The 14,993-nt window shown below is 57.7% G+C and overlaps 1 protein-coding gene across 4 annotated transcripts in view; it reads right to left on the bottom strand.

Moving 5' to 3' along the window:
• The window catches only part of MGAT3 (beta-1,4-mannosyl-glycoprotein 4-beta-N-acetylglucosaminyltransferase), a 46,743-nt gene extending 31,805 nt beyond the window's left edge, over window positions 1-14,938 (bottom strand). The window contains exons 1-2 of one of the 4 annotated variants that reach the window (XM_077949703.1): window positions 14,789-14,938; window positions 13,568-13,664 (exon numbers count right to left, since the gene is read on the bottom strand). In XM_077949703.1, the coding sequence (XP_077805829.1) occupies window positions 13,568-13,638 (71 nt within the window). In that variant the 5' untranslated portion in view covers window positions 13,639-13,664; window positions 14,789-14,938. Of the gene's footprint in view, window positions 1-4,167; window positions 4,722-13,567; window positions 13,739-14,788 lie in introns of those variants that run through there. The other 3 variants (XM_077949701.1, XM_077949700.1, XM_015150380.3) reach the window with 3 other exon arrangements.
• Window positions 14,939-14,993: the final 55 nt, after the last annotated feature.

A 14,993-nucleotide genomic window follows, 5' to 3' on the forward strand; every position in this document is an offset into this window, starting at 1 on the left:
CAGAGGGTCTCAGGATGGGGAGGACACCAGGAGCTTTCTGTTCCCTCAGGTCTCACCCCAGGGCTGGTGTAGGCTGGCCCCTCACCTCCAGCCTCCAGGCCTCCCATGCCTCCCCCTGCAAGTCCTTCTCACCTACAGTATCACCCGCAGCTCCCAAATCTAGCTGACCAACACTCTCTGCATCCTTTCCTCCTCATTCAACCATCATTTATTAAGCACCCACTGAAAGCCTGGGGACAAAACTAGCACGTACCAGCTCCCATTATGACACTCCTGTTAGGCCATGGGTGGCTTAAAGTCAGCCAGATGGGGAGGATTTACACCATGGCGATCGGCCAACTCATCAGGGGTTTGTTTCCCAGAGAGCCAGTTGCCAGCCTACTATTGCCCCCGGTTGGAGCAATGGATCCGGAAAGGCAGGCCCCTGGGCAGGGGGACTCAGTGAGAAAAGGAAGACATCAGGGACGTAAACAACACATCTTGGAGGGCAGGCAGTTTAGTCTCTGAGGAGGCAGGGGTGAATCGGGAGACTCATTCTCGAAGGGAGCAGTAAATGGCCACTGGAAACTATGCCAAGCTGTTCAAATAGTAACAGTGCATCTCACCCCCATTTTATTTTATTTTATTTTATTTTTTTGAGATAGAGTCTCACTCTGTCGCCCAAGGTGAAGTGCAGTGGCGCAATCTCAACTCACTGCAGCCTCTGCCTCCAGGTTCAAGCGATTATCTTGCCTCAGCCTCCCAAGTAGCTGGGATTACAGGTGCCCGCCAGCACGCCCAGTTAATTTTTGTATTTTTAGTAGAGACGGGGTTTCACCATGTTGGCGAGGCTGGTCTTGAACTCCTGACCTCAGGTGATCCATCCACCTCAGCCTCCCAAAGTGTTGGGATTACAGGCATGAGCCACCCCACCTGGCCTCACCACCATTTTAGACACAAGAAAACTGAGGCACGGAGATGCAGAGTCACCAGCCCACAGTCACACAGTGAGATAGGGAGGGCCGGGATTTGAACCGGGCCACTAGATCTGGAATCCCTACTTTCAGTGACTCTTTCCTTGCCCTCAAGCAACCAGCATAGGGCTAGGCGGAGCATCTTGCCCAGGGGTATCTGCTCCCCAACGGATTCTAATTTCCTCAGGGCAAGGCCTATGTCCTCTCTGTCCAGCACAGTAAATTATTACCCTACCTGAGGACATTGTGTTCCAAGACCTGGTCCCCCTGACATGAAGGGCTTGGGGGTGGCTGAGATGAGGGGCTGCATCACTGCACTCTGGGGAGCAAAGAGGCTCTGGCTCTTGGGGAGCACAGCAGGATATGCCAAATGCCTTGGCTGGGCGGGTGGGTGCCCATGAGGCAAAGAGGGCCTGTCTTTGCAGACCACCCTGCCTCTGGCCACTCCTCACCGCTTATCTAGTCTCTTCCCAGAATTGTATGAGGACCACACAGTTCCCCCACCCTCAGCTCTCTGCTGTTCACGTCCAGCCCAGGCCTCTCGTGATTCTCATGGCCGCTGCCCAGTGAAGCTGGCCTGGCCCGCCAGCTGGCATTGGCAGCCTCGTTTTCCAGGTAATAATAGCGCAGCCAGTAATCTCTTGAGTGCTGCTCAGGTGCCAGGCACCCTGTGTGCATCCTCTCATTGAATCCTCTCTGCAACTCATTCCACAATCAAATTCTCCCCCATTTGATCACACCTGGAATCTGAGCACTTTGGGAGACAGAGACAGGAGGATCACTTGAGCCCAGGAGTTCAAGACTAGCCTGGCCAACATAGCAAGACCTCATCTCTATTAAGAAATGTTTTAGGCCGGGCGCGGTGGCTCAAGCCTGTAATCCCAGCACTTTGGGAGGCCGAGACGGGCGGATCATGAGGTCAGGAGATCGAGACCATCCTGGCTAACACGGTGAAACCCCGTCTCTACTAAAAAAAAAACAAAAAAACTAGCCGGGCACAGTGGTGGGTGCCTGTAGTCCCAGCTACTCAGGAGGCTGAGGCAGGAGAATGGCGTAAACCTGGGAGGTGGAGCTTGCAGTGAGCTGAGATCCGGCCACTGCACTCCAGCCTGGGTGACAGAGCGAGACTCCGTCTCAAAAAAAAAAAAAAAAAAAAAACAGAAAATTAGCTGGGTGTGTTGGCTCACGCCTGTAGTTCTAGCTACCCAGGAGGTTGAGGCAGAAGGATCCCTTGAGCCCAGGAGGTCGAGGCTACTGTGGGCTATGATCACACCACTGCACTCCAGCTTGGATGACAGAGTGAGATCCTGTCTCAAAACAAAAACAAAAACAAAACTTCCCCATTTCACAGATGTGGAAACTGAGGCTCAGAAAGTTGACTTCCTGAGGTGGTCCAGTTACTACAGAAAAAGAAATCATCAGGGTTGGGCGAGGTGGCTCACGCCTGTAATCCCAGCACTTTAGGAGGCCGAGATAGGTGGATCACCTGAGGTCAGGAGTTCGAGATCAGCCTGGCCAACCTGGTGAAACCCCATCTCTACTAAAAATACAAAAATTAGCTGGGTGTGGTGTCGGGCACCTGTAGTCCCAGCTACTCAGGAGGCTGAGATAGGAGAATCGCTTGAACCCAGGAGGTGGAGGTTGCAGTGAGCCGAGATGGCGCCACTGCACCCCAGCCTGGGCAACAGAGTGAGACTCCACCTAAAAAAAAAAAAAAAAGAAAGAAAGAAAAGAAAAAAGAATCACCAGTGCGCCTCAAGCAGCCGTGACCACACCAAGGGCACCAGGCAGACCCTTAGAAGGGGTCTGAGTAGCGGCATCCCCCCTGCTGTACTCAGGACCAAGTACCAGCTCCCTGCTGTGCCCTCCCACCTCACTTCCACCTGGACGCCCTGCCCAGCCTCTCCCCCGTCTTCACCTGACTTCTTCCAGGGGGCACCCACAGTGCCTGACTGTCCCCACTGCCACCTCTCAACACACGCCAGGCACTCATACCTCTGAGCCTTTGCTCATGCCATTCCCTCGGCCCACAACGCCCTTCCCACCTTTCTCTACCCAGAGAACTCTGGCAGCTTCCTGTCATCTTCTCTTCCAGCAAGCTCTCTCTTCCTCTTGGGCTGGCACCCCTCTTTCAAACTTTCCTAGGACCCAGAGCGGCTCCTCTTAGCACTCCTTAGACTGAAAATCCCCTCCGAGCTGCAGCTCCTACGGGTGGAGACTCTCCCCTCCATCCTTCTGCTGGGCTCCATGTCTGGATCCCAGTGACACGCTTCCCAAGTGACATGCCAGTGCTCACAACTCCCCCATCAAGGCGAATCTGGACTGGTATGTCCCAGGAATGAAGTGGAGGACCAGGGAGGAATCCCACCGGGGTAGTGTGTCTGTCCACACCCCATCAGGAGCCTTCAGGGGCGTCTTCCGGGGCTGGGGGTCATCCGACCTCAGACCACTAGGTCTGGCTGTGCGGCATCCCTTCCTGCTGCACCCCAGCTCGGGCACCCCCCCATACACACACCCAGGCGCACTCCCCTCCCCACCCCCGGTTCCAGAACTCACTATTTGCAGATATTTATAGCGCCCTCCCTCAGCCAGGTTCCCTCCCCCGCCCTGGGCAGAGCAGTGCAAGGTAGCCGGGGGCCCCCACCCCGGTAAAAGGCCGGGGGCCCTCTCCACACTTGCCTCTGCCTGGTCCCCAGGGGTAGCTACGGCCGCAGCCCCCGCACCCGCCCAGCACCCCGACTGCGCCTGGGCCTCGGCCGCCGCCGCCGCAGTCCCGGGTCGGGGGTGGGGAAGGCTGGCGCGGAGGCCTCCCACCCCAGCCCCGCGCCGCGCCGGAGGTTGGGGGGCGCCGCGCCGGAGGCTGGGGGACGCCGCGCACAAAGCAGGGCTCGAGCCCCGCGCCTCGGGGACGTCCCCCGCCCGGCCGTGGGAGGGGGTCGGGCGCCGAGGCTCTGCCCTCCGGGGAAGAGCGAGCTCTGAGGAGCGGCGGGGAGGGGGAGGGGGCCCGCGCCGAGCGGCTTCCCCAGCATCCCGCCCCCACCGCGGCCCCCGAGCCCCCAGCCCCAGCGCGCCCGCGCCCGCGCCCGCCCCCTAAGGTCACGCTCGGGGAGGGGGCCGCGGAGCCGGGCGGGGGGCGCTAAGCGCGGCGCGGGAGGGCGGGCAGCGCGGGGATAGAGGGGCCGCGGCGCCCCCCAGGACGCCGGGGTCAACTCACCCATCGCCCGCTGGGTTTCAGCAGCGGCGGCAGCAGCGGCGGCGGCGGCTCCGCGGCCCCCGGGGTCCCCGGCGGGGAGATGCTGGCGTCCGCCGCAGCCTCTCGCCCCATCCCGGGCTCCGGCGGCGGCGGCTGCGGCGGGCGCCCGGCATCGCGGGCGGCGCGGCCCCGGCCCGGCCCCGATCCCCGCCCCCCACCCCCACTTCCACCCCGTCCCGCGGGCCCGGCGCGGCCGCTCGGCTGCACCCCCGGGCGGCGGCGGGGGCCCGGCGAGCCGACGGGCGCGGGGGAGGGACCGCGGCGGGCGCGCGGGGGGCGCGGAGGCGAGACCGAGCGCGGCGCGCAGGGGTGCCCGCTCCCGCCGGCTCAAGCGGCTCCGGCCCCCACCCCGCCCCCACCGCAACCCCCTCCCCTCCCCCGCCAGCCGGGCTCCGCCGCCGCGCCGGGCGGGGGGCGCCTCGCACCGCAGACTCCGGCCGCCGCCGCCCCGCGCCGCCCGCGCGTGCTGGATCGAGTGTGTGCGTGTGCGAGCGAGTGTGTGTGAGTGCGAGTGTGCGCGCGCCCCTCCTGTGACCGTGCGTGCGCCGGCCCACGGCCCGGGGCGGCCTGCGCAGAGGCGTGTGCGGGGGACGCGGGTAGTTCGGGGTGCGGGCCTGGTGTGCGTGCGGGGCAGCGAGTCCCGTTCTGTGTATGCGTGGACGGGTGCGTTCCGCAGCGTGCCCGGGTCGGTGTGACTCCGTGTGCCCTGGTTTGTGCCTGTGTGCATGGACGTGCAGACCCGTGTTGCGGTGTGTGCGTGGGTTCGGCTGTGCCGGTGTGAACCTGGGCAGGGATTTCGGGCAGGCATCTGTGACCGTGTGCAGAGGCCTGGGCTTGTGATGTGTGCACGGTGCTGGGCCTGTTACGGTGTCTACACAGTCTGTGTGTCTGCTTGGGGTGTGGTGACCGCTGTACATCGGCCTGTGTCCTTCCGACCCCCTCAATCGCTCACATGCCCGAAGCCGCCCGAGCACTGGCGGGATAACTGGGGAGGGCCTCCGCTCCCCCGCCCCCCTCACCCGGCCAGCCCAGGCCCGGCCGGCCCTGCCCACCCTCTTGAGCCTACTCTCCTGCCACTTGCCCACCAGCGGTTCTCCGAGGGCCCACCGTGTCGTGCCTTGGCTCCTCGTGGCCTTGCTTGGGTCATCCCTCTCAGGGCTCGAAGGCGTCCCCACGTGTTTCCCGCCTTTCAAGTGGTTCCGCTCTGGGGGCAGCAGAGCAGCCACTTCCGCCTGCGGTGCGAGGCCCGAGGCATTGTGGGTACGCAGCAGACATCTCTGCGCCGCCATCGTCGAAGGTGCAGGGAGGCGCCGCCTATGCTAGATCCCAGTGAATGTGCCCCAGAGTGGTCCCAGAGGCCTTAGCTAAGCCATCCGGGCCGCCTAGGGCTGGTCTTCCTGCTCCAGGTGCCTCCGTGTACAGCTTCATCCATCCTTGCTGAGGAAGCAGAGTGATCCTACTCCAACATTCATCTGAGCAAGTCATTCTCCTGCCTGCACCCTCAATGGCTCCCACTTGCCCTCAGCTTAAGTTCAGTGCCTGGGCGGGGCACAAGGAGCCCCTGGTGACCTAGTCTGGCCCCCTTCTTCAACATCACCCTCACTGCTCTCTTCTTCCTGGAGGCTGCCTCTAACCAAGGGTGGGCAAACCATTTGCTGTAAGAGCCTGATTGTAAATGTTTTAGGCTTTGCCAGCCATACGGTCTCTGTCCCAACTACTCAATTCTGCCATAGTAGCATAAAATCAACCATAGACAATATGTAAAAGAATGAACATGGCTGTGTTCCAATAAAACTTTATTTATGGACACAAAAATTTGAATTTCATATCATTTTCACGTGTCCAGAAACATTTTTTGATGTTTTCCCAACCATTTGAAAGTGTAAGATCCATTCCTAGTTCCCATCACTCTAAGCACATTCCATTATAACATCTCCATGGGCTGGGCACGGTGGCTCATGCCTGTAATCCCAGCACTTTGGAAGGCCGAGGCTGGCAGATCATGAGGTCAGGAGTTCAAGACCAGCCTGACAACATGATGAAACTCCATCTCCACTAAAAATACAAAAATGGCCGGGCGCAGTGGCTCAAGCCTGTAATCCCAGCACTTTGGGAGGCCGAGACGGGCGGATCACGAGGTCAGGAGATCGAGACCATCCTGGCTAACACAGTGAAACCCCGTCTCTACTAAAAAATACAAAAAACTAGCCAGGTGAGGTGGCGGGTGCCTGTAGTCCCACCTACTCCGGAGGCTGAGGCAGGAGAATGGCGTGAACCCGGTAGGCGGAGCTTGCAGTGAGCTGAGATCCGGCCACTGCACTCCACTCCAGCCTGGGTAGCAGAGCGAGACTCCGTCTCAAAAAAAAAAAAAAAAAAAAATACAAAAATTAGCCGGGTGTGGTGGTGCACGCCTGTAATCCCACCTACTCGGGAGGCTGAGGCAGGAGGATCGCTTGAACCCAGGAGGTAGAGGTTGCAGTTAGCCGAGATCATGCCACTGCACTCCAGCCTGGCCAACAGAGCGAGACTCTGTCTCAAAAAAATAAAAATAAAAATAATCTCCATGACATCTGCCTAAGGTAGTTGTCACTCCCCCAAAATCCAGTCTATTCTGCCTTGCAAAAATGTCCTCCTCTTCTCCCCAGCCTGGCTGTTCAACCCTCTCTGCCCTTTCTTCTCCAGTTCCCAAAGAACCCTCGATTTCTGCTCAAATGTGTCCCCCTCTCCCAATTCCCCATGCCACAGCTCTCCCTGCCTGGGACTCGTGCCCCTCTGGAAGGGACCACCTCATAGACACTATCCTTCCCCAGAACTTTCTCTCCCTCCCTTAGCCTTCGGCAGCAACTCTGGGCATCCCTCAGCCCATGAAAGAAGTGCTATTCCAAGTCTGGATTCTCCATTGGACTTGTTCTGTTGACACTGGCCCCCAAGCACCAATGCAGGCACAAAATACCACATTCCTCCATTTCCATTGCTCCTGGCAAAGGGGAGGAAGACCTGCCCAAGCCCCAGGCCCTGCCCTTGAGGTCGAGTGAGAAGTAAGGACATGCCCCACTCCCCAGGGAAGCTACCCTGCCCAGAGCTGGCCAGGGTCAGGGGACTCCCTCGCTCTCCATCTTCCCCCAACTTGGGTCTTTGTTCTCCTGACCTTTCCAGATTCCCAAGCTTCTTGGGAGGCCTAAGTGGAGTCAGCCTTGTTGGGTTCATACCAAAGTCCACCTCCATGTCCTCAATGCGGCTCTCAGTATGTTGGGCACTGTGTGGCAAGTACATCCTCCCCACGCCCAGCCCGTCAGAGATAAGTGACTTGCTCGGTCACACGCACAGCCACAGCCGGGCACACCAGGCCCCACCCTCCACCCTCCCAGCTCAGGCCCTGTGGCACCAGAAGCCTCCCTCTGAGAGAGCAGGCCAGAAGGGGAAACATCCCCCAATTCCTTCCTCCCACATGGCCCCTGTCACTCTTTTCCCCTCCCACATTCACAGAGGCCTGGCACACAGTAGGCCCGGAGGTGCTCAGCAGATGGAGAAGCTGAATCCCAGCATGCTTAAGACCTAGGTTGTATGCCAGCTCGCCAAGTGTTCCAGTCATTTCAATCCCTAAGCCTCAATTTCTTCATCTGCAGAATGGGACGAATCCCTGCCCTGACGTCGCATTGACATCAGTGGAATCTGGGTCTCTCCATCCTCTCCCAGCCGCCTCCAAGCCCCACGTCGATGTGGGGGAGGCTGGGGCTCCAAGCTCCATGGTGATATGGGGGAGGGTGGTTGGTGGCCCTCCTGCCCCACCGCTCCTCTGGGTTTGAGCTGCCTGACAAGGAGGCTATGGGAGCTGGAGGTGGGAAAAGCGCAGATACAAGATTAGCCAATCTCAGGCGGTGTCTCCTTACAGCCCTGCTGTCCCCTTTCACCCAGGCCTATTTGGCTCTGGGAACAATTGCTAGTTCTGTTACCCTTTCAGCAACTGCTGCCTGGCCTGTGGGAGCCGCATTCCACCCTGGCTGGGACATCTCACTCCTGGCCCTGGGTCTTCAGGTGAGGCGGCTCCTCACCCACGCCATGAAAACCAAGCCCTAGGCCAGGCGCAGTGGCTCACGCTTGAAATCCCAGCACTTTCAGAGGCCAAGGTAGGCGGATCACTTGAGGCCAGGAGTTTGAGACCAACCTGGCCAACATAGTGAAACCTCATCTCTACTAAAATACAAAAATTAGCTGTGCGTTGTGGCGCATGCATGTAGTCCTAGCTACTGGGAAGGCTAAGGCACAAGAATCCCTTGAACTCGGGAGGTGGAGGTTGCAGTGAGCTGGGATCGCACCACTGCACTCCAGCCTGAGCAACACAGTGAGATTTTATCAAAAAAGAAAAAGAAAGCAAAGAAAGAATAAAAGAGAGAACCAAGCCATCAAGCCCCTGCCAAGGCTCCAGGTGGTCAGGGAGCACGGCAGTGCAGTGGGCAGAGTGAGCTGGCTCTGGTCCGGGCCCTCCGAGCTGCGCCAGGGCTCCACACTCAAAGCCTAGGCCCAATGGTCTGCAGAGTAGGCATAAAGGCGGCCACCTGACAGCATGTGGGGAGGGTGAGGAAGGTGGGATGTGTGACAAGGTGGCGCTGGGCAGCACTGAAGGTATTTGATAAATGGTCTTTTGAGAAATTAAAATGAAATCCCAAGCCCCCCACAGCCCCCCTTTGGCCAAAGGGACCCCAGAGAAACCTTGAAAGCTGAGTTCTTCGCTACAACATAATGGGAGGTCAGACACTCCTCGATACAGCCCCCCCCCGCCGTGAACCCCTTCCTTAGAGAAGAAAGCCTGCTGATGGTTAGGACTAGCCAGAGACCAGCCCTTTTGAAAGACTTCGCTGATACCAACCGGCTGTCCGATGCTATCCCTCTTTTGCAGTTTTGACACAATAACCGACCATCATCCCTTCCTGATAAGAAACCATCGACCACGGAGACGGTCCACAGAGTCTACAGTGGATGCCCAGTGAAGTTGTTTGTCAGACATAAATGACTTGCTCAGTCACACACAGCCAGCCCTGGGCACAACCAGGCACACCAGGCCCCACCTTCCACCCTCTACCCTCCCAGCTCAGGCCCTGTGGCACCAGGAGCCTCCCTCCAAGACAGCTGGCCAGAAGGGGACATGGTCCCCAATTCCTTCCTCCCACATAGCCCCTGTCACTCTTTTCCCCTCCCGCATTCACAGAGGCCTGGCACACAGTAGGGTCCTGTGCTTCACCTTTTGACATCAGAGGGCTGAAACACACCCTGCGATCACACTAACGCCACCATTTTTTTGCACATGTGACTCATGAAGGGGTATGAAGCTCAATTGCACAGGTCCCTGTTTCTCCTTTCATGAATATTCATGACTCCTCCTATAGCTTATTAAATATGTCTATTCAGCCGCCCTGATCAGTATAAATTCCTGTTCCCTTTGCGCCTCCCCTGAGGCATGTGTTCCTGGCTTCTGGCTGGAAGCTATGCTTCCCAGCCTGTCAGAGTGGCTGCCCTGCAGCCTGCAACCCTTCATGAGAAATAAAGCTATCCTTTCCTAATGTGTGAACCTCCTTGTTCTTGTGTTAATGACTTCCTTCCCCATCACTTGCCAGGTGAAGTCAGACCTGTCCCCTTTCTACCCTCCCCCACATGCACTCCATTCATTCTTTAATTCATTCATTACTGAGCTTGTCCCATCCACAGGCAGTCCTCTGAAATCCTTGCAATTTCTCTGCCCTTTTTTTTTTTTTTTTTGAGACAGAGTCTCACTCTGTTACCAGGCTGGGGTGCAATGTCGCGATCTTGGCTTACTGCAACCTCCGCCTCCCGGGTTCAAGCGATTCTTCTGACTCAGCCTCCCAAGTAGGTGGGACGACAGGTGTGCACCACAACGCCCAGCTAATTTTTTGTATTTTTAGTAGAGACAGAGTTTCACCAACTTGGCCAGGATGGTCTTGATCTCTTGACCTCATGATCCGCCAGCCTCAGCCTCACAAAGTGCTGGGATTACAGGCGTGAGCCAATTTTCCCCGCCAGTTCTCTGGCTTTTTAAAATCTCTGTACCTGGCATATCTGTGTTCTGCCCAAAAAGCCTTTCTGGAAAAACTCCTACTCATCCTTAAAGACCCAGCCCAGGGTCTCCTCCCCTTGAAGGCCCCTGAAGGGGGCCTTCTTGCCTCCATTTGGAGAATTCTCACCTCAAGGCCTTTGCTGCTACTGGGCTCTGCCTGGAGTGCCCTTCCCAGCCCAGCCCAAAGAGCTCAGCTCAAATGCCACGTCTCCAGAGTCTCCTCTCACTCCCCTTCTTGGGACCTGAGCACTTCTTGTCTGCTGTCCTGGGTTCCTCACCTGGCCTTGCTGTGAGCTCTTGGGCAACTAGAATGAGAGAAGTTTCCCCTGGCCCCTGGCTGATGCTGAGAACAGAGGGCCCTAAGGCAGGGGCCCCTGCTGGTCCAGGTAGGGTGTTGGGGCCAAGTCTTGCTGGTCAAGCCCTCTAGGCTTGTGTGGCCTTGAACAAGTCTCTTCCTCTCTACAAGCCTTACTTTCTTTTTTTTTTTTTTTTTTTTTTTTTTTTGAGACGGAGTCTGGCTCTGTCGCCCAGGCTGGAGTGCAGTGGCACGATCTCGGCTCACTGCAAGCTCCGCCTCCCGGGTTCATGCCATTCTCCTGCCTCAGCCTCCAGAGTAGCTGGGACTACAGGCGCCCGCCACCGCGCCCGGCAAATGTTTTGTATTTTGTAGTAGAGACGGGGTTTCACCGTGTTAGCCAGGATGGTCTCGATCTCCTGACCTCGTGATCTGCCCACCTCGGCCTCCCAAAGTGCTGGGATTACAGGCGTGAGCCACCGCGCCCGGCTACAAGCCTTACTTTCTACACTTGCCAAGTAGGGATTGTAATGGATTAGATAGGGATCCATTACCTGGGGGAGTCGAGGGATCCAGTAATCTCCTAAAGTTCCCAGTAGCATGGTGTGTGTGACTGTGAGCATGTATGAGTATGTGCATGCATGTGAACACGGGTGTGTGTACACCTGTGGAAGTGTGTGCATGCGTGTGAACACGCGTGCATGTACACGTGTGGAAGTGCATACGTGCATGTGAATACAGGTGCATGTACACATGTGGAAGTGTGTGTGCATGTGTGTGAACACAGGTGCGTGTATACAAGTGCAGAAGTGTGTGCATGCATGTGTACATGGGTGTGTGCCCCTGCCCATCTGTGTGTGTGTATGAGTGCACGTGCACATTCGTGTTTTCAGGGGAGCGTCCATGGCTATTATCAGATTCTCAAAGGGAGCGGGCCCTGGGTGGGAAACCTGGCCTGTCCCGCAGGAGAGACGGCTGTGGGCACCAGGAGCACCTCTTCCACCTCCCCCTTCCACTGCCCTTGCCTGACCTGCGTTCTTGCAGCCGCCTCCCCACCGGTGGGCAAAGTCAGCTCACCTCCTTGCTCTGTGCAGATTCTGTGGTGGCTGCTGCCTCCACTCAGAGGGAGGCCAGAGACCTGTCGGTCAGGTACCTCCCTGGCCTCCTCCCCTCTACTCTCGTCCACTGGCACACTGGCTTCGTTGGTGCTTGCGGTGCCCTCTGCCTGAACGCTCCAGCCTCAGGGACCCACAGCTCCTCCTCCTTCCAGACTGGGCTCTGATCTGGGCCTTTGGGACCACCACAACTCAGGGCAGCCCCCCGTCCCTTTGCTTGCCCTTCTTTCTTCCATAGCACGTTTCCCTTTCCAGCATACTAGGTAACTGACCCATTGATTAAATTTCTTGTGTATTTTGCCTGTCTCCTCACTGTCTCCTGCTGCTGTCTCCCCAGCATCTGGCCCAGCCTGGCACACGGTAGGTGCCCAGTCGGTACTGCTGCAGGGACGGAAACTGCAGACCTCTGCGTGTGCATTTTGGGGGTTGCCCCATCTGTGTCTACCACTGGCGGGGGGGCATGAGGGCTGGTGAGAGCCCAGGAAGAGAAGTGACAGCCTTCCAGGCGAGGGAACATTAGCACTGAAGTGCCCCATGAGGGCCAGGGCTGCCTCGGGGTGTGGATGGGTGTGGCCCACGGTGTGCACCGCTTTTCGTACCATAAACCTCACGCTTAGCTCTCTAGGCCTGTGTGGCCTTGAATGAGTCCCTTCCTCTCTTCAAGCCTTACTTTCTACACTTGCCAAGTAGGAGCAATGGATTAGACAGGGATCCATTACTTGAGGGAGTCGAGGGGTCCAAGAAAACTCGGGAAGCTGCTCTACCTCTAGCCTCCACTGGGACGGCAGCCCCCAGGTGAGGAAACTGAGGCACAGCAAGAAGAAGTGAACCACACTCAACGGCTGAGTGCCAGAGCCAGGACTCAGATCCAGGTCTGGGACTCCAGAGCCAGTGCTCCAGCCACGAGGGGCCAGGCCCCTCCCCTGCCCAGTGGGTCCTGTCTCCCACAGTGGCTAACCCCACAGAGAGAGAGGAACCCCATCTCCACTAAAAATACAAAAATTAGGTGGGCATGGTGGTGGGCGCCTGTAATCCCAGCTACTTGGGAGGCTGAGGCAGGCGAATCGCTTGAACCCGGGAGGTGGAGGTAGCAGTGAGCCCAGATCGCATCATTACACTCCAGTCAGCTCAACAGAGTGAGACTTCATCTCAAAAAAAACAAAAAAGATGGAATGGCATCCAGACTGAGGTGGGGGAACACGAGGGCGGCAGGGAGGGTGCAGAAGGGAGTGCCTGGTGCACTTGAGGGAGGGGCTACGCATAGCCAGAAAGTGTTGGGGGTGACTGTGAAGAAGGATTTCAAGCCAAGGACGCCTCTAAGCTGCATGAATGCCACAGATGCTGAGGGTCAGAGTGAGTGACCTGGTGAAGCTGAGCAGATGAACCCACTGTACCCTGTGGCCGGCCCAGGAGGGTGGCCTGGCAGAGTGAGGTTTGGAGGCTGGAGACCTCAGGGGAACACACTGAGCCACACCAGTGTCACCAGCTGGCTTCTCCTTGCTCAGGGCCCTTGAGGGAAGCAGACATGTCCACACCTGTGTGCACAGGCCTGGCACATGGAGACCCAGGCCCTCCGTGCACACAGAGCAAGTCCTCATGTGCCTGTGTGTGTACCCACTGGAAGGCTCCCCACCCTAGTGTCACATACATGCATGCACTCTCACACAGACACGCCCCACATGCATACATAGGGTGCATCCCTGAACCCACAAGCCCTGCCAGGCACTCCCCACAAACTCACAGGACAACATTCCACAGGGTCACCGAAGGGAGGGCAGGGCTGGGAACCACGAGGCCCAGAAAGGGGTGGTATCGGGCCACACAGAGCCCCTCTCCTGACTCCAGCACACCCTCCTCCTCCCATCCACACCCAGCACTTACCTTGGTGAAGAGGCCTTGAAACTTGGAGGTGGAGGTATGGGCCCAGCCACACTGACTCTTGGCCTGTCCATCCTACAGCAACTTCAGGTCCCCAGGCCTGTCAGGGAATTTCAACCTCTGTCCTCACGGCCACTGGGCCGAGTCATCACTCAGCAGCCACACAGTCACAGGAAGGTGGGCAGGGGCTGGGCCTGGGAGGCGACCTTGGGAACACCCAGTCTATTTTTGATTGTCGGAACCCAAAAAACCACAGGCCCCAGGTGGCCGGCTAGAGGCTAACAGTTCCTCTGGTCCTTTTGATGGCCTGAAACTTAAATAAACCAGGGTGCTGCTGGAAGCCCTGTTCAGAGGTCCAGGCTGTCCAGCTGGACCTGGGCCAGTGGGTAGAACTGGAAGAAGAGAGAAATTCACTCAGGAAATCTGGGATCGGCCACAGGGTCTCCACCTGGGGGCCTGAGCTGGCGGCAGGAGGCTCAGCCACTGATCTTTAGCTCAAGCATGCTCTGAGGCTGGGGAACTGGCCAAATGTGGTTCCACTGGGCCTCACACCTGTGACCTGGGCGGGGAGAGGGGCTTCAAGGTCATCTCCTGTGGCCCCGGTCCCAGGCCATTGCTTACACACGTCCTGTGACGTGGCGTTCACTCTCTCACTCACTCTACTGTGTGACCGCTTGGGCTGTTAGATACCCTAGAACCCACTGCTTGGAACTGGGCAGAGCAAGCCAGTTTCTTCATTGGCACGGCGGTCTTCCAGGCATTTGGCAAGAGTCCCTCCACTACTTCTCCCAGGTGTTTTGTTTTTTTTTTTTGAGATGGAGTCTCACTCTGTCACCCAGGTTGGAGTGCAGTGGCTTGATCTCGGCTCACTGCAATCTCCACCTCCTGGGTTCAAGCAATTCTCCTGCCTCAGCCTCCCACGTAGCTGGGACTACAGGCATGTGCCTCCACGCTCGGCTAAATTTTTTTTTTGTATTTTTAGTAGAGATGGGGTTTCATCATATTGGTCAGGCTGGTCTTGAACTCCTGACCTCGTGATCTGCCAGCCTCGGCCTCCCAAAGTGCTGGGATTACAGGTGTGAGCCACCGTGCCTGGCCTCCTCCCAGGTTCTTTAGCGCCTCCTCCTATGACATGGTTTCCAGACCTTTCCATCCATATTACTCTCCATTTGCCCTCGCCCGACATGCCCTGACTTGCATAGACGCACACAGAGGGCCTCTCACCTGCCTTGGCCGCCCTGCACTCTGTTAACATGGCCTGCATCTGCGGCGAGAGCTCCGGCCACCACACACACTTCCTACCAGCTGCTTTGTGAAGTACAATGAACTGCACCTAGAAAGCTCAGGGGCTCAAACAAATCCGGGTTTAAAACAACCTCAGTCACACTGTGATACAGAAAAGGGAAGGAATAGGAGGCGGAGCACAGGC

The sequence above is a fragment of the Macaca mulatta genome, chromosome 10 (genome assembly GCF_049350105.2).
Source record: "Macaca mulatta isolate MMU2019108-1 chromosome 10, T2T-MMU8v2.0, whole genome shotgun sequence".
Lineage (NCBI taxonomy): Eukaryota > Metazoa > Chordata > Mammalia > Primates > Cercopithecidae > Macaca > Macaca mulatta.